Source organism: Saccopteryx leptura, chromosome 6 (genome assembly GCF_036850995.1).
Source record: "Saccopteryx leptura isolate mSacLep1 chromosome 6, mSacLep1_pri_phased_curated, whole genome shotgun sequence".
Lineage (NCBI taxonomy): Eukaryota > Metazoa > Chordata > Mammalia > Chiroptera > Emballonuridae > Saccopteryx > Saccopteryx leptura.
This window is the reverse complement of record NC_089508.1, coordinates 164,187,038-164,206,374: the sequence shown is the minus strand read 5'-3', so window position 1 is coordinate 164,206,374 and position 19,337 is coordinate 164,187,038. Positions and strand designations below refer to the sequence as shown.

At 48.5% G+C, this 19,337-nt stretch overlaps 1 protein-coding gene across 3 annotated transcripts; it reads right to left on the bottom strand.

The window, feature by feature from the left end:
- Window positions 1–389: 389 nt before the first annotated feature.
- On the bottom strand, window positions 390–16,922 carry DELE1 (DAP3 binding cell death enhancer 1). Of its 3 annotated transcripts, none has more exons than XM_066341409.1 (13): window positions 16,761–16,922; window positions 15,327–15,441; window positions 15,123–15,246; window positions 12,523–12,670; window positions 11,537–11,698; window positions 11,199–11,287; window positions 11,000–11,096; window positions 7,972–8,114; window positions 7,029–7,187; window positions 6,845–6,937; window positions 4,293–4,452; window positions 3,607–3,843; window positions 390–2,942 (listed from the first exon to the last, which is right to left on the bottom strand). In XM_066341409.1, exons 1-12 carry the CDS (start codon window positions 16,789–16,791, stop codon window positions 3,608–3,610), a joined length of 1,557 nt encoding a protein of 518 aa, XP_066197506.1. In that variant the 5' UTR covers window positions 16,792–16,922; the 3' UTR covers window positions 390–2,942; window position 3,607. The 3 variants fall into 3 exon arrangements, with proteins under 3 accessions (XP_066197506.1, XP_066197505.1, XP_066197507.1); XM_066341408.1 differs by having other exon boundaries at window positions 390–2,519; window positions 16,761–16,921; XM_066341410.1 differs by lacking the exons at window positions 11,000–11,096; window positions 11,199–11,287 and having other exon boundaries at window positions 390–2,519; window positions 16,761–16,921.
- Window positions 16,923–19,337: the final 2,415 nt, after the last annotated feature.

Sequence of the window (19,337 nt, the reverse complement as noted above, 5' to 3'; positions counted from 1 at the left end):
GGCAGCTCACTGACCCTACCTCTCCTCTGGCTGAAACAAAGTGAGATGGCAACCACCACCCCTGGGACCCTGAGAAAACCAAATCCCAAAAAGGAGATGACAGGAGGGGGGAGGCTCAGCTGGGCACACAGAAAATAGGCCAGCATTTTCAGCCCCTTCTAAGTATTGCATACAATGTAACAGGTAGGATGAAGACGGAGGCATAATCAGAAACACTCATTCAACAAACATTTTGTATCTGCTGAGCAATTACTTGTCAAAAGTAGCCCTGGGAGTAGCAGTGGGGCGGGTATATAGACTCAATCCTTCAACAGATATTTAAAGCACAGACTAGGCACAGGGTAGGTTTGTTGTTGGGTGAAGGGGCAATGCATAGAATCATTCGTTCATTGAGTAAATATTTACTGAACATTTATTAGTGCTGAAGATACAATGAACCAAACAGCCTTGCTCCCACTGTAGAATCAGGACTCCCTGAAAACAGCATCTCAGGATAAGAAAAATGAGGCAGAAAAGCCTCATATAAAGGTCTCATTGCTGAAGGCACCAGACCCTTAACCTCAGGTCACCCAGTATCCTGACCTAGGCTGGCCCTGACTGGGGCCACCCCATCCTCCACTCACATTTCCTTTCAGGGCACTGACAATGAGTCATTAATAACAGAATTTTAATGGCAAAAGCACAATGGTTCTGGTCTGCCGATGAAGCCCCTCCCCTAGGGCTGTGTGGAGGCCACAATGACTGAACAGCCAAGGAGTTTCGGTCCCCTGACAACATCTCTCTCATAACTCTCCCATCCTTCCCTCTCCACAAGGAAAGCTTAAAAATATGCCACCTCCATGTTTGGCGCCCCAGATTGAATCAGTACTTAATCTGTAATCACTGGAAGGGGAGGGCCATATCTGGCCAACATCACAGGACATCCAGTCTCCCTGGACAGTCTGACCGACCCCCTGGCCCCAGGCATGGTCAGGAGGAAGTGGTAATCACAGAACCCAAAATGACAACAGGAGGGGAAGAGGCTGGCGAGTGGGGCTCCTCTAGAGGACCAGAAGTGATATTTTGTACAGAGGGTGTCCCACAAAGGTTCATGGGCAATCTGCAGGGGCTGGAGCTCAACTCCACCAGGAAAACACTGGGTTAACCAGGTCCATTTCTGTAAGACTTCTTGGAACCTTGAAGATACTGACATGCACTGTGAATCTATAAAAAAAAGGATGTCTAGTGCAGCGTTTCCCAAACTTATCTGACCACAGAAACCTTTATTTTCTGCAGAGAGATTAGTGCATTGCACAGCTTAAAACTCTGAGCTTTAACCAGTGTGTGCACTGAGCCCCTACCCGCACGGGACCTTGTGCTAAGTGCTGAGGATATTGGAGTACAAAGACAAGATCCCTGCCCCCACACGAGGGGACGTGAGGGTGAGGAGAGTGTGCAGGGCTGCCCTGGAAAGGAAGCAGGATCAGGGGAGGCACTGGAACTGGAGGAAGCTTAGGGCTACAGGGGTGACAGGAAAGTATGACAGGACCACTAGAGGCTGGTGAAAGGGCTGAACAGCAGAGAGCGCAATGTGGACACCCCCCAACTCCTCCCACCCTTGAACTGGCCAAGCTGGGTGGTCTTTCCCATTTGAACAATCACTAGGGGTTTTGGTCCTCAGTCCCTCCCATACCCCACTCTCAACCACATCTACGCTATTGAACTTGGGCTAACATCCAAAAGCCAGGGCACAGCTATTCACAGATTCAGTAATTGGAGTCATTAGCGTTGACTCAGAAATCATTTTTTTCCAAGTCTCTCTCTTGGAGAAGCTTTTAAGACCCTTTAAATTGGTTAATGGAAAGTTTAGAGACGAGAATGGAGCCTCGGCTTTCAGCTCCCCGTGCCTGTCTCCCTGGCTCTCCCCAACACACTCAAGGGCACAGTGATGAGATAATCCCACATCTGCTTTATTAAACTCCAATCCATTTCTGGCACACCCTTCACAATCAAAGATCTCAAAATCCACTCCCCTGCTCCAAGAGTCCAGGTGCTCAATCTCCACTCCCTCCCTCACATCAGCAGGACAAAAACACTTTCACACGAAATTACAGTGTGAATGGAGCAAAAGAGCCCTCAGGCAAGGGGTCAGGAGGCCTGGGTCCACCCCTGGCCTGGTGACTCATACAGCCATGTAAACACGGGCTTTACTCTGCCTCCTCAGGCCTAGGTGAGCACCAAAGTCCTTTCCACAGTGAAATGCCTGTCGGCCCTGGAGGGTAGGAGGGCAGACACTACTGCCCTCAGTTTACAGCTGAGGAAACAGTGAGTCAGGCTACTCACTGCTTCAAGGTGCCATAGCCATGCAAAGTGAAATGGCCAGACCCTGGGTCTTCACACACTTTCTTCTTTACTGTGCTGAGGCAAGTACTTAAGGATCTTTGGGAAGCTGGGTGGATACTGGCTTCTTCTTTCGACTCAAGTAGTGGCATCTCTCTGAGAACCCACAGGCTCCACCTTTGAGGTTGAAGTGAGTAGGTCTGAAACAAGTCAAGCAGATACATCAGGCATTTAGACAAGAAACTCCTTCCTTCCAGTCAGACAATCACGAATCCGCTGGCGATGAACACAAGTGAGCTGATTCAGTGTTCCCCGAGTGTCAGCCGTTTGTGGAACCACCTCTCTGGATCCTTGCTTTCCTTTATGTACTGTCACAATGTTTTCCTTTAACTTGATTCCCTATTCTTTTTTTTTTTCTTCTTTTTCCAAGTGAGAGGAGGGGAGACAGAGATAGACTCCCACATGTTCCCCAACCAAGATCCACCTGGCAACCCCCGTCTGGGGCTGATGCTCTGACCAGGTGGGGCCATGCTCACCCCAAGTTATTCTTAGCACCTGAAGTGGAGGCTCTAGGAGCCATCTTCAGCACCCTGGGCCAATCGCTCGAACCAATCGAGCCATGGCTGTGGGAGGAGAAGACAGAAAGAGAGAGGGGGAGAGAGAGAGAGAGAGAGAGAGAGAGAGAGAGAGAAAGGGGAGGGTGGAGAAACAGATGGTCACTTCTACTGTGTGCCCTGACCAGGAAATGAACCCGGGACATCTACACGTCTGGCTGACAGTCTACCACTCAGCCAACCGGCCAGGGCAATTCTCTACTCTTAACATCTATGAATCTATAATATGCTAATCATATTTTATATTATACATTAAATATAAAACTACTAAAACAAAAAATAGGCATTTGAGTACGACCCAAAATCCTCTTGTGAAACACCAAAGACATACATATCAGATGCTGGGAAGACGAATGATGCAGTCTGAGCTTGAGGAAATGAGGAGGGAGAAGGTAACTGATTTGCTCAAAGACAAAGGCTGAGGTGAGGACCAGGGTCTCTGAACCCTTCAGTACAGTTTTTCACAGGTCACTGAATGAATCCTTTTCGTGCACAGACCAGAAATGCCTGTAATTGTATCCATTGCTCATCTGTGAGGCTACCAACTGGGGGGAAAGACCAAAGTCATTTATTAGCCATGTCCTTGAAATTGCTTGAGAACCTGGTTCCTACTGGAATTTCTACCCTGAAAAGGATACTGACACTTATTTTTATTGACCGTGCATGATCTCACCTTAGCCAAAACCCAGTCTAACGAGACTCCCCTCCAAGGGGGACGGGTGTGGGGGGACAGCCCTGCTGGGGGCTCCGGGGCTGGCTCCGAGACGGCCACTTCTACAGCGGAGGCCAAGGTTCCCTGTGCTCGCAGCATGTGGGAGGTGTGAGGCTCCTTCCAGCAGGGTGTTCAGGCTGTAGAGGGAGGGGCTGGAGAAGGACTTCGATCCTGTGACTGCCAAGTCCTTGGCCCGAGCTGCGAGGAGAGAGAGGTAAGAGTAATTTTTACTTATGCTGTATTCTTGGATTCTTACTTTGGAGCAAGGAATTCTTAAAGGAGCTGGTTCCCCCTGGCACTGCTGACCCATGCCAGCCCAAATGACTCAAGGTAGAGCAGGGCTGGGGACTGAGGCAGCCTTGGGACATGGTCTCTTCTGGAGAATCACCAGAGCAGCTACTATTCATTTAATACCTACTGTGTGCCAGGCTGTGCTAAGCCTTTTGCAGTCGTCTCATTTAATCCTTACAATCACCAAAATGAGTAACGTAGGGTTAAAACAGGTTTATCTGACTTGAGAAGTTGTGCTCTTACCCACCACTGAGGCAGGAAATGACGAGGAGACCAAGAGCTATCGCCACCCCCTTCCCTGTCACAGGGCACCGAGCTCAGGAGGGGACGCCATTGGCTTTGACTTGCGTCTGTACCTGCTGCCTCCATGGAAAAGAGGGTCCGCAGCCTCTCCCGGGCGGGCTCATTCCCCAGAGCCGCTGACTGCTGGTAACACCTCACAGCCTCTCCCAGGCTCCTCTGCACACCAAGGCCCTTCTCATAGCAGATTCCCAAGTGGTACCTGCTCTGTGAGTCCTAAAGCAGAAAATGGACAGACACAGATACACATACATGCAGGACTCAAGACCCAGAATGCTGAGGCAGGAGGTGGGCAGAGCAGTCAGGGATGCTGGGGCTCCATCCAGGCAGGGTCAAGGCCCAGCACTGGCCCTTCCTGTACCACGGGATCTCAAAAATAAAAGCCAGCGGCCTGGGGCCCATCCGACACAATGGAGATGGGGATCCCTCCACCCAGAGGCAGTCCCGCGTGAGCAGGGTATCGGCTTCTCGCTGAGGCTGGTGCTGAAAGCATGCGGAAGTGAAGGCTGCAGGAAGCACTCAGCGCAGCTCTGGGAAACCTGCGAGTCAGGCTCCTACGTGACCCTGAAAGAGCCAGGAGCAGGGGTAGAGGCTAGGCTTCCCCAGCGCTTCCTGAATTTCTGCCAAGAGGGCTGCACAGCGTACATTACAGAGAAAGCATTCATCCTGGAAAGATTAAAAGGCTGGCTCCTTTGCCCATGGCTCAGATCCTCTCTCTCCACGGAGAGGCAGTGTTGGGTCAGGTTAGAAGCCCAGTCTACACAGCCAGACCGCCTGGCTTCCAACCTTGGCCCCACCACCTACCAGCTGTGTAACCTCAGGCATGTTAGCCCACGTCTAGTCTCCGTGTCTCAGTCCCCTCAGCTATAAAGTGGGCATAATAATGCACCTACCTTATCGTGTTGTCGTGAGGATTAAGTGCATTAGTATACGAAAAGTGCTTAGATTATTGTCATACCTTGAGCTGCTGCATCATTAAACTCTTCCTCTCTACTAGAATTTTTTCATTATATTCAATCTTCCCACTTAAAACAAAACAAAACACTTCGCTGATTCCCAACCCTGATTCAATTTCTCTTCTACCTTCTACAGTTAAATTTCTGGAAGGAGTTTCTATACCATATAGACCAAAGTCTATGCAATAGATGTGGTGGACTCATGGCTACAGGCTGGTCAGAATACAGTACTGGGTATTTGCAAGGCCAAAACTACACCTGTTCAGCACAAATCTAGGAAGACAGACTTCCTGGTAGAGGTCTGTGCCCCAACACAGGGTTACCTGACACCCCTCTGTGCATTTCTCTGCCTAGCATGCCAGGCAACTAAGCAGGCCAGGCTGCCCTGCCTGCCCAGCATGTGGCCATGAGGCCCACTCAGCCCAGGCAAGGCTCTGCGGCCCTTTCTAGGAAAGAGACATAGAGGACAGCACTGGTTGGTGACACCCGTCCCTTCTGATGGCTACTACAGACATTTAGGGCAACAATGAGTGAAAAGGGGCAAGTATTCTAATGTTCAAGAGTACAATGAAGCCATCAGCGTTTTTGGCCAGAAAACGAAGACAAGCACAGAGCCTATGCAGGAATATCCTGGTCCAGCACCTGCTTGCTTTCACCCAGTGCACCTGGCCTTCAAGATGCACTAAAAAAATACACCGGTCAAACACACTGAGGAATACAGCAAAGTACAGAAGTTTCTCAGTGATGCAGTGACCAAAAGCTCTGGGATCTCTTGCATTGAAGATACTCCTTTAACTCAGTATTTCCCCAACCGAACTGACCCTTTCTCCTCTCATATTACTTAAAAATGTCCCATAAAATGAATGCTCTGTGTATGGAACAAACTCTGAGTCATGCTGCCTGGATGCCAATGCCCCCAGTTTCCAGACAACCAGACATTTCCAGCCCCACAACTGCTCGGGGTCTTCACTGCAGTGTCTCCTGAATTCCCTGGATGTAACGATGTGTCTTTTGTGTGTACAACCCACAAAGTGCGTTCACATCTGTTATCTTAGTCAGATTTTGATCCTCACAACAACCCTGTGAAGTAGCAGTAAGGCAGGCATTATTATCCCAATTTTAGAGATGAGGGAACAGGTTTGGATCAACAAGTGACCGGCCCAGTAGTGTGCTGGTTAATATTTAACATCTGACTCTCCAGGGGAAAATGTCCTGCTTTGTAGCATTTAGCAACTTCTATGGTACAAATTCTCCTACCATAGTTGACTTCACACCACCAACAGTTTTCACAGGCTGGTGTGAGCCAGCTCTAGCATGCCACTGGACTTGTGCAAAGGTCACATGGGGACCTGGCCGGTTAAATCAGTTGGTTAGAGCATCGTCCTGATACACCAAGGTTGCAGGTTAAATCCCTGGTCCGGGCACACCCAAGAATCAACCAATGAATGCATAAATAAGTGGAAAAACAAATCAATGTTCTCTCTCTAAAATAATCAAGGTCACGTGGTAAATCAACCGAGTTAAGGATGGAAGCCAGCCTAATACTCCTATCAAAAGGTCCCCTGAACACAACAGAACTTGGTACCAGTTCCAAAGTCACTTCCTTTATCAGAGTCAAGCCCCGACATGACTGGACACTGGAGACCGCATACCCCATTTTTGGCTGCAAGCCAAAGATATTTCACAGCTCTCTGCTCGTCCAGGTATGGCTCCTTGGTGAAAAGCACCCCGAGGAAAGCTTGGGCCTGTGGTCAGGGGGAAGGAAACACATATACTGGTCACTGCCATGCCCTGCACGGCCCAGGTGCCCAAGGGCATGCCACCCACGCCACGCACTTCTCTCAAGCCGGAGTCTGCAGCCTGCTTCATCATGGACACTGCCCTCTGCCGCTCGGGGTCCCACAAGAAGGCAGGATCTTGTAGCAGACACCTGGCACAGCGGTACTGAGCCAGACTGTGGCCCTGGCTGGCAGCCAGCTGGTAACAATGGACTGCCTGGGGCAAAGGGAGAAACACTGTCAACTGGTAACTCCATCAGCTGACTTTTTGAGTGAGATGTTTAAATATTATTTGAAGGAAATAATACATAATCATTATAGATTAGTCAGAAAATGCAGGTAGCTGAAAAATTTTAAATACAGATAAAACAAAAAATAGAAACATACAATCCCAAGAAATCCTTCCTCCTAATGATCATTCTGTTAATTTTTGATCATTCTGTTAACAGCCTTGCAAATTTCTTCATATATATGTATTTACATATGTACACATATACATTATATATTTATATACACACATAAATATCTGTGTATAGAGAGAACTACACTATTTTGTCATCCATTTTTTTCATATAACAATACATTATAATGTCTTTCCCTGCCAATAAAGATAGATCTAGCACATTCTTCTTAAGGCCCACATAGATGTTATTAACCAATTCTCTATTGAGGAAACTTCAGGTTGCTTGTCTTGTCTTTGCCATCCAATACAATTTTAAAAATAACATTTTCATGTACTTATCCTGCTTTTTAGAATTAATTAACCCACTCACCAAAGTAACATTCTAGGCCCTGAGAATACAGCTGCAAAGAAGAAAGACAAGGGCCCTAGCCTGCCTGAGCTTGGTGTCTAAATTCCTAGAAGTTTAAAAAAAATGTTTCCCTCACAGCTGGGAGAGAGATGGGACTTTCCCCAAGCTCTGCCCACTGCTCATTTCTGGAGGTGACTCTGGGCCTTAGGGCACAGGGGATGGGTCTGGGCAGGAGAGGAGGTGCAGTACCTTGCTGAGATCCCTGGCAGTGCCTCTGCCATACTCGTGACACAAGCCCTCGTTGTACTGTGCTTTGCTGTAGCCATGCTCTGCTGCTTTCTGAAAGTAGGAAAACGCTGTTGTGTAATCCCCATTTCTCATGTTCTCTGTCCCTGAAAGAAAGCAGAGGCATAAATACTCACAGCTTCCTCTGGGAACTTCCCCACATCCTCAGCCAGGGACCCACTGGCTTCTTTCTTTCTTTTATGTGCTGGAGAATTTGCATATATTTCCATCCTCCAAATACTTCACTGATATGCCACACACATCTGGGCTCTGCCCTCATCACCATCCTCTATAACAGCATCCTGATTTCTCTTTGGGAACAGCCCTCCTCCCAGTGCTGTCAATCAACATGCCTCCTCTCTTCCCAGCCAGTGAGACCCTCCCTCAGGAATCGGACTCTTGATCTCCTTGCAACAGAAGACAGCTTTCGCAGGTTTATCCTGAGGACAGCACTTTGAAGACACTATCAGTTACTGCCTCCTTGATCCCTGGGCCTTCCCTGATTCCTGTCCTTTCTGAGGCTTGGCAGGTCAACAGATCTCAATAGATACCTATTGTGTTTAAGCTGGCCAGAGTGGGTTTAGGCTGTTTGTAATCAACACAACCTGACCCAGCTGATACTGTTACCATTGCTTTATGAAGACTCCCTGAGACATAATGTAAGACAGCAAAGACTGGGACTGCAGTGTGTCCAGCTCCAAGTAATACTCTTTTACCCTCCAGACCAAAAGGAAAACAAGAGAGGGGCTGGGCACAGCCACGTATCAACTCTAAGCCTTAACTCAAGCTGTTTCTCCTGCCTGGATAGCTTTCTCTGCCTCCACCATCAGGCCTTCACATCTGGTTTCTGCTCTAGAACCTGCAGACCACACTCAGGCTTTAAGCAATTTTTTGGCACTTGCTTAAAATACAAGCCTTTTTCTACGAACTAAACTGTTTCAAGAGTACAAGCCCTGTCTGTTCAATTAGGCTGTAAAATCCTGGAGGCAGAAGCAGATAAAGAATGTAGAAGAAATAACTTTGCATAGGGTGAAAGCTCTATACAAATGCAAAATATGATTATGGTTTATGCTCCTTTTGTGTTCTGTCATAGTGCTTAGCAATTGCTGAATAAATGAATATATGAATGAAGGAATGGGCAATGAAATTCTCAGAAGAGACTATATGCCCATCAAAATCACAGGAAGTTAATGAGGTAGAAGCAAGGTTGCATTCAGCCAGCACTGAATTAGAAGTTGCCTCCTTGCTGCCTGAAAACTCTCTTTCCAGGATTAACAGAGCCCTCTTGTCCTTGAGAAGACTTAAGAGGGCAAAGGATCCCATCCTGTCCCCACTCACCACGCTGGCCCTGTCAACAGACCCTGATCCATCTACTCCTCTCGGTCTCCTCTGCCTTTAACCCTCACCAAGCCACTATCACATTGTGCTTAGTCATCAGTAACAGCTCAACCTAGTCTCCTGTTCCCCCTCTGGCATCCCTACAGTCCACATCTGTCCACACAACAGCCAGAGAGATCTTTGAAAAAGTATATCAGATCATGTGACTGTCCCTCTTCCTACTTCAGTGTAAAACCCTCTAATGGTTTCCTGCCTCATTTAGAAAATCCACACTGTATCGTGGCTTAGAAAACCTCACTTGATCTGGCCCCTGCCTGCTTTTCTGACTTCACTCTCCCTGTGACCAGATTCTTTCGTTCTTCTAAAAAAACAAAATTAATCCATCTCAGGACCTTGGCACTTGCTGTCACCTCTACTTGAAAAGATCCTTCTCATTCATGGACACAGACGACAGCATGTGGTGACTGCCGGTGGGGGTGGAGGGAAGTGGAGGAGGGAATGGGGAGATAAATGGTGACAGTCGAAGACGTGACTTGGGGGGAGAACACGGTATAGTGTACAGAGATGTGCTGTAGATTTGAGCACCTGATACCTGTATAATTAAAAAGCTCTTTCTCCAGATGACAACAAAACTGACTTGTCTTTGTTAATCAGGTCTTAGCACAAGGACCTTCCCATCAGTGAGGCCTTCCAAATCGAAGGCTGTTCCTTGCCCAAATCACTAACACATTTGCCTGTTTACTTATCTTCATTTTTTATCACCATCTGAAATTCTCTTTGTTCGCCAACTTATTGTTTGTCTCTTCCTCATCTCATATTAGTTTCATTAGTAAATACTTTGTTTTGTCTCATCTTTCTCTCTGGCATGCAAAAAATGAAAATAAATAAATAAAAACATTTTCTCTCATGAAAAACTGTATCCCCAACACCTAAAACAGGAATGAGCAAAAAATGAATGCTCAATAAATTTATTTTGAATGAATCCCAGCCTCTGACCCACCGTCCTGGGTCTCCACATTAGAATGTCTGAAATCTATGCCAAATCACTGTGGAAACCAGGACAAATGGTGGAGGGGCATCTGGAGTTTCCAGATGTGGGCCAGAAGTTCCTATTCATGCACTGAGGGCCTGTTACAAACCTCAGGAGCTTGTTCTTGCCTATGTGCAGCAGAGAATGTTAAGGTGGCCTCCAAGACTTATTTTCTCCTTACACAGTAACAGAATTTTCGGGTAGGCACATGGTCATTCACCTAAAGACCACATTTCCCAGTCTTTTCTACAACTAATGGTGTCCATAAGCCTACATTCTGGACACTGATTTGTGCAACTCCTAGGTCATGTCCTTAACGGGAAGGAGGGGCCCTTTAGCTTTCCTACCTTCCCACTTCCTGCTGACTGGAATATGGATATGAAGACAGGAGTTAAGACCAAATAGGACCTCAAGACGGGAGCCAGCTTTAAGAATGGCAGAAAAGTTTGGATGTGAATGGGTCCCTGACACCACTGTGCCGCCATGCCAGATTTGGCCGACCTACCTGGGAGAAAATCAACTCTGTCTAGTTTAAACCACTCCCTACCCTGACTCTATTTGACCTTCTCCATACCCTTTCCATTTTCCCATCTGCCTGCCCTGAGGCAGGGTCCACCCAGTTACCCAGGAAGTTGAAAGCGATGGAAACGCTAAGCTGAAAGAGCTGCTGAATGGAAGTCACAGCCTCCTCGAGGGAAAGCGTTTTTGACAGATCTTGTTCCTGGGGAAGAAATACAAAGACTCATCGTGGGATGGTTCACTGGAATTGCCACTGTCCAGGGCAATGTTATAAAGATACAAGTGGCCGAATCTGGACAAATACCTCCTTTTCACCAGCAGGCCGAGGCTGGGCCGGATTGGCCCTGGAGCTGAAGCTACCTCCGGCATGCAGCAAGCCAGTATCACTGGGATCTGCAGGGGAAATGGCCGACACCCAGCCAGGGCAAAGGAGAAAGTCTTTTCTCCTTTTCTCTCACCTTCCCAGTCTCCCAGCCCCTCCATCCAGCTCCACTGCTCAGAACCACAATAATTCTGAACTACCCAGGAAGCACGGGGCCTCAGGAATGACAAGTCCCTTAATTTGCACACACAGCCAAGAAATGTTCATTGCCCAACACCCCCCATCCCCACTTTCTGCTGACTCTAGGGGTGGGGACATACCTTCCTCAGAAGGATCTTGAAGACCGGCTGCTCTCAAGGAACTGTGTGAGGAGCGGCTCTCGCTCTGAGTGGAGGGTTCTTCCTGGCCCAGCCTGGGTTCTCTGAGGCTAGTGAGTCTGGCAGCTGGGCCATCAGGACTGGGGAGAATGTGCCTTCGCAGTGCTGTAAAGAGTCCGCAACAGCAGTCACATCAGAAGGGGATCAGTATAGCCTGTTCAGACTTGACTGAGTCCTCCCTGAAGTTCTGGGGACCAAAGGAAGAACTGGCTTCCTACCACAGGGGTCTAGAGGGGCCCACATTTACGCTGATCTCCTGCCCTAAGCACAACCCACTCTTCTCCTTGAATCCTTCCAGTAGCAGGGAGGCACCTGCTTTACTTACTCACTGTTGTAGCTCCAGTACCTAACACTTGTTTGATGGTAATATTGATAATGATTACATCATAATAATGAGGACAAGAACTTAAACTAATACTGAGCACTAACTATGTGTCAGGCATATACATCTTTGATATATATTAATTCATTTAGTCCTCCCAAGAAATCTACGTGGTAGGTTTTATTATTATCTCATTTTATAAATGAAGAAACTAAGGCAAAGGGAAGCTTAAAGTGACTTGTTCAGAGACACAAGACTAGTATACCATGGCACATAATAGCTACTAAATAAGGACTCATTTATTAATGAATGACTGAGCAGAGAATGACCGAACTGGCAGAGGGGTAGGCAGGAAGCCACACCCAGGATCTAAAGTATCCTGAACCCTGTGGGGCTCCCTCCATGGAAGGTGATGGGAGGACACTGGAGGGTAGGTATGGCCCACACCCTGGGTGGACAGAACTTCCTCACATTCCTCTTTCTCTGACTTCAGATAGGAAAGGCAAGGAACTGCTAATGGCTCTTTTCCTGAGGTGTGTCCAGAGATGCTTCCTGGCCCAGAGAAAGTCTCAGCCCAGCCCTCCTGTCCCCAGAACCGAAAACTCACAGGAGCACGGCTGCCACAGGGGAGATGAGAGGAAACAGTCCAGGGGACTGCGCCAAGAGCCACGCTCCGCTCGCCGAGGTCCTGCTGGCAGGGATGCCTGGAAGTGGAGCTGCTTTGCCAGCTGCAGGGCCAGCACAGCCAGAGTGCCCTGGGAAAAAGACAGCACATCAGGGACAGAACTTTCCTCCAGTCAGCTCGTACAGTCTCAGCCTCCAGCTCAAGCATCACTTCAAGAAGCCTTTCCTGACTCCTGGCTGGCACAGCTCCGCCACTCCCTCCTCTCACGGCACCCAAGCATGCCCTCTGGAGCCCTGATCTACTGGGACTTAAGTAAGCATCCCTACAATTATTCTCCTAAGGCAGTGGTCCCCAACCTTTTTTGGGCCACGGACCGGTTTAATGTCAGAAAATATTTTCACGGACCGGCCTTTAGGGTGGGACGGATAAATGTATCACGTGACCAAGACAAGCGTCAAGAGTGAGTCTTAGATGGATGTAACAGAGGGAATCTGGTCATTTTTAAAAAATAAAACATTGTTCAGACTTAAATATAAATAAAACGGAAATAATGTAAGTTATTTATTCTTTCTCTGCGGACCGGTACCAAATGGTCCACAGACCGGTACCGGTCCACGGCCCGGGGGTTGGGGACCACTGTTCTAAGGTCTGACTCTCCTGTTAGTCTTAAAGTACCACGAGGGCAGGAACCATGTCTGTTTTCCTCACCAATGTATCCCTGGCACCTAGTAGAGTGCTAAGATATATATGCTGAATAAATGCGTAGGTCAGTTACTAAAAAAACGAAGTCTAAGCAGGCCAAAAGATAATGTGGTAAGTTCGGGCTCTGCCACAAATGCAGCGACAGGTCAGAGCTCCTCGCCAGATTCACCCTTTCTCTAACCTGGGCACAGCTCCTCCCTTCCCCGACCCCCACCAGGCACCCCACCACACACACATTCACAGGTCCAGGATGGTTGACCCTGTCTCTTTTTCAACAGGTCTGCAGAAGACCTAAGCGTCCTCCCAGCCCAGTGACTGCTTGGTCTTCCCTGTCCCTCCCTGTATATAGAAAAGGACACCCAAATACTTATTGTTGCAACAGGCACTGGATATAATGATAAACAGGGCAGACAGTTTATATATATATTCACTGAGGGAGAAAGAAAAACCCAAGTACACAGAGAAATCAATACAATAACTACAAATTATGGTAAATGCCAAAAGAAAAACAAATCAGAGTATAAGAGGGAGACCTGACCAGATAGGTAATCAGGGAAACCCTCTCTACTGGGGTGATACATGAGCTGAGGCCAGAAGGGAGAAAAGGTGTTGGCACTGTCAATAACAGGCCCATGTACCCAGGGCACTGGGGACAGCCTATACTCAGGCCCTTTCACATGGACAGTAGTGTCAGATCTGGGGATGGCAATGGGACTCTTGGGATCCAGGTCCAGTTTCCAAAAGGACTCACTGTGGGATTGCCCTCGGGTTTGGATATTTGACAAAATGGGAAAATGATTCCCTCTCCAAGGTGTGTTATGCCTCTAGTCTACAGATCCCCAGACAAAAGTGCCCCTGTCATGAAGACACTCCTGGCTCACCTGTGCCAATGACACCTATTTACAGATGGGACAACTGAGGCTCAGAGAGGTAAAGTCACTTGCCCAAAGTATACAGAACAGAAGTGATAGGGATGAGATATGACAGATACAAGAATGATGTGTGTGCCAACTTTATTCAGAATATCTTATAAACACAACCTGGAAGGCAAAGATTCTGCCCTATTAGAATGAGTATCTGACTTTAGAGATCAGATTCAATAAATATTTACTGAGCAACTATTATGGGGCCAGGATCTGTAGTAGGTGTTTTTACAAGCCATATTAGGTGCAGCAACCAAGCTATAGAGCATGGTAGGCAAGAGTATGAGCTCCAGAGTCAAATCTGGCTCCTCTAGTTAAAAGCTGTGTGACTTTGAGCATGTTACCTAAAGTTTAAGAACATAAGTTTCCTCATCTATGAAATGGAGATATTTCCTATACAAGATTTTTTTTTAAAGCTTATTTACTGGAGAAAGAGAGAGAGAGAGAGAGAGAGAGAGGACTACAGACATGTTTCTGTATGTGCCCTGACCAGGGATGGAACTGGCAACCTCTGTGCTTAGGGATGACACTTTAACCAACCAAGCTATCTGCCCAGGGCTCCTTTGCAGGATTTTTGTAAGGATTAAACAAGACAATACACATATAGTACTTTACATTAATAAATAAAATATTAGCTATTTACCATTATTTATTATAAACTCCATGAAGGTAAAAATCATATCTACATTGTTCTCTGCTAATTCCCTAGTGCCTACCAAAAATGCCTGGCTCAGAGAGGTGTTAAAGAAATGTTCAATGAATAAAAGGAGAAATAAATACATGGAGTGCAGGGGATAGGAGTGGCTCTATCTCCCTAAATATGCTCCAGTGCCACAGGTTACTCAGAATTTCAGTGTAGTCACAATGATGTCCTAGCTCTTGCTTCTAGGCTCTACTTCCATGCAGGATCACTTTCATCCACATTGAAGGTCAAGGACAGGACTGAGGAAGCCTTACCCATGATATGGCATCCCACAAGGTGTTCGGGGAGACACGGCCAGACATCCACTGGAAGCCATCCTTCCATCCATGGGACCGTGGGCCCCTGCTTGTGCCTGGACCTGAGCCATGGGGGCCTGACCTAGATGATGCAATAGAGGCCATTAAGTTCTGTCCCAGAGGCCAGGAGAGGAGACAGGTGACAGAATGGCAGTGGCTCACCTGTCAAAGCTTGGCAGAGAGACCAGCAGGGTCGAGGAAGTAGCCTGAGACCCATCTGGGCTGGTGGTCTTGGGGGTCACACCCCGGAGGCCAGGTCCTAGCAGACGGGGAAGAGCTGTGCAGAGCAACAAAAAATCAGAGACCTCGACATAAACAGGGTTGAGGTAATGACAAGTCCACCAATCTTCCCTCTGATACTTGACAGAGGCCCACCCCAGGAACCCAGGTATCTCTAGCCCAGTGGTAGTCAGCCTGGTCCCTGCCGCCCACTAGTGGGCATTCCAGCTTTCATGGTGTGCAGTAGTGGAGCAACCAAAGTATAAATAAAAAGATAGATTTAACTATAGTAAGTTGTTTTATAAAGATTTATTCTGCCAAATTTAGCAAAAATCCGACCTAAAGTACTTGGTAAGTAATTATTATTATATGCTGTAACTCTGCTTTATAAATTTTATAAAGTAAAGTTACTTCCCTACTTTATAAATCACCATTACTGTGGAACCGGTGGGCGGTTAGAAAATTTTACTACTAACAGAGATACAAAAGTGGGCGGTAGGTATAAAAAGGTTGACTACCCCTGCTCTAGCATCTGACTCTGCAAAGGTTCTTAAAGGATATACATATGAATCATTTGCCTAGTACACATTCTAGTGCGCCACCCCAGAACCAATAAACCATAGGGCTGACCACCACAGTTCTAAAACAACCAGGCATTCATACACAAAATCTAGCTCAATATGTGGAGCAATTTGTCTCTCGATCCTGCTTCTTTTCATTGGCTCTGCCTACTCCATCAGCCTCTACACCAGGGGTCCCCAAACTTTTTACACAGGGGGCCAGTTCACTGTCCCTCAGACCGTTGGAGGGCCGGACTATAAAAAAAAACTATGAACAAATCCCTAAGCACACTGCACATATCTTATTTTAAAGTAAAAAAACAAAATGGGAACAAATACAATATTTAAAATAAAGAACAAGTAAATTTAAATCAACAAACTGACCAGTATTTCAATGGGAACTATATCCCTCTCACTGACCACCAATGAAAGAGGTGCCCCTTCCGGAAGTGCGGCGGGGGCCGGATAAATGGCCTCAGGGGGCCGCATGCGGCCCCGGGCAGTAGTTTGGGGACCCCTGCGCTACACCTTTCACCGACTCCACCACCATCTCCTGCTATTTGGCTCCTCCCCTTTCAGTGGCCCCACCCACCTCCTTGGCGCTAAACTCTATAATCTCTACCCTCTTCCCAGTAGCCCCACCCACACCTCAAATTCCAAAGGCCTGGTGGGCTGGTGTGCAGCACCCTCCTTTAGGTTCCGCCTTTCCTCAGCTCTAGCCCCGCCCACTGTTGCTTTGGCTCTGTCTTCCCGACCGCCCCCTCCTCCAATTCCGAGTATCAACTGCCTGGAGACTTGCGGCTCCGACGCCTCTCACTTCGGCTTAGGAGTCCCGGGAGGCGCCACATGTCGTCGCCAACAACATGGACGCTCACAGCCGAAAGAGCGGGGCCAAACCTTGGGGCACAGGCTGCAGCAGCCGCTGTGGCGCCCTCGGGGTGCCCGAACCACAAGGAAGCGTTCAGCCAGCGAATGAGAAAGGAGCCCGGCCGGAAGGACGATGCTCAGCAGAGGAAGTGGGGCTGTAGGCGTGTTTGGGGAGGGCGGGAGGTGGACTGCGGCAAGGGCATGCACAAGAATGGGGGAGCGCGCAGAGGTGAGGCGATGGCAGGTGGCGAAGCTGAGCCGCCTGGGAAGCGGGGCTAGAGCGGCCTCTGTGGCGCGAGAGGACCTTGGAGACACCGTGTTAACGCGAAAGGGGAACAATCTTCCCCGGGCGCCCATGCTGAGGGACGTGGGAGTAACGAGACCCATTGGGGGAAAGAGAGGAGCCTTAGGGTCTGAGGAAGGAAACCTGTAGTCCGAACTTCCTGTTCAAAGCCCTCTGCCTGGAGAGTTGGCTTAGCCCTACTGGGTAGGCAGTGAAAACTGCACCCTTATTTACTTTTCACAACTCCCCTAGGAGACTGGTGCCGTTCCCACTGTACAAATCATGAAACCCTGGCTCAGGGAACTTAACTTGCCCAAGGTCAAATAGTTGGCTTTTGTTCACAGTGTGGCCTCTGGCTAGCCCGCTTCCACTCTCTGGGCCTCAGTCTGTATCATAAGAGGGTCAGATAGAGTGATCTCAACGGGTCCTAACTGATTTTGAGGCAGAATAGTAAGAAACTGGGAAAATTCATTGGCAAGTAGAATGGGAAAACTGAGGCAGATAGCTGAATGAACTAGTCAAGCAATTTACAACCAGATACAGATGGTCACCAGAGTGGAAAGTTCTGGGTGCCAAGCAAGGGACAAAACTGGTGCTGGACCTCACTCCCAGAGTGCCCTTTCCTTCCTTGGCATATTGCCGGTCATGTGGTTTAGAGCCCTTGACCTTTCTTATCGCTGGTAATGCGGTTCAGATCCTCTCCTGACCTTTCCTCTCTAAAAGATAACATCTAAGCCTCAGTTATATTTCAGCTCTAGGCGTAGATAAGGAGCAAAACCTGGTGGGCAATGCCAGGATCAGCTGTGATGACTCATGATCCCTGCTCCCCACAAGACTTGCGACTACAGGAGCAATGGGCAGCAGCAGCTCATCCCAGGCTAACCCCCTAAACCTGTCTCCGAGGCCCCCTTTTCTCTGACTTTCCAGTGAGTTGACAGCAGCCCCACCTTGGCTCACTTCTCTCCCATAATGTTTCTGAAGCCAAAGCAGCCCTGCCTGGGCTCTCTCCTGTTGCTTCTTTTTTTTTTTTTTTGTATTTCTCTGAAGCTGGAAACGGGGACAGTCAGACAGACTCCCGCATGCGCCCGACTGGGATCCACCCGGCACGCCCACCAGGGGCTACGCTCTGCCCACCAGGGGCGTCACTCTGTCGCGACCAGAGCCACCCTAGCGCCTGGGGCAGAGGCCAAGGAGCCATCCCCAGCGCCCCGGGCCATCTTTGCTCCAATGGAGCCTCCACTGCGGGAGGGGAAGAGAGAGACAGAGAGGAAGGAGAGGGGGAGGGGTGGAGAAGCAGATGGGCGCTTCTCCTGTGTGCCCTGGCCGGGAATCGAACCCGGGACCTCTGCACGCCAGGCCGACACTCTACCACTGAGCCAACCGGCCAGGGCTTCTCCTGTTGCTTCTTATATTCTAGGCTCTACCTTATTTCACTGTCCCTAGTTTTAATAAATGTACTCTCAAAAATCACCTAGACTCACTGTCCCCAGTCAGTTTTAATAAATGTACTCTTAAAATTACCAGGACTCCTGTTGTGAAGTCTTGCCTGCACAAAGTCAAGAACTCACACGCTACCAACTGGCCAGAGGGAGACCCTCTGGGGCCTGATCCCATTCCGGTAATAGTTTGACAGGAACAACTTGAATTTCTGCTTTTAAAATACCCAAGAGGCCCTGGCCGGTTGGCTCAGTGGTAGAGCGTCGGCCTGGCGTGCAGAAGTCCCGGGTTCGATTTCCGGCCAGGGCACACAGGAGAAGCGCCCATCTGCTTCTCCACCCATCCCCCTCTCCTTCCTCTCTGTCTCTCTCTTCCCCTCCTGCAGCCGAGGCTCCACTGGAGCAAAGCTGGCGCTAGGAATGGCTCCGTGGCCTCTGCCTCAGGCGCTAGAATGGCTCTGGTCACAACAGAGCGACGCCCCGGATGGGCAGAGCATGGCTGCCTGGTGGGCGTGCCGGGTGGATCCCACTCGGCGCGTGCGGGTGTCTGCCTGTCTCCCCATTTCCAGCTTCAGAAAAGTACAAAAAATAAATAAATAAATAAAATACCTAAGAGGAGAAATCCTATTCCCCTCCTTTCCCCTGTACACACATACCTGTTAATCAGACCCAGCCCATGTCATTGATGTGTTCTTTTGCTGGAAAAAGAATGGTTCCTCTTTCACTGCGCTTGAATCCATAAAATAAAGGAACTCAAATTCTAATGTAAGATGATTAGGTTTCCTCCTCTTTTCCCCCAGGTACCTGA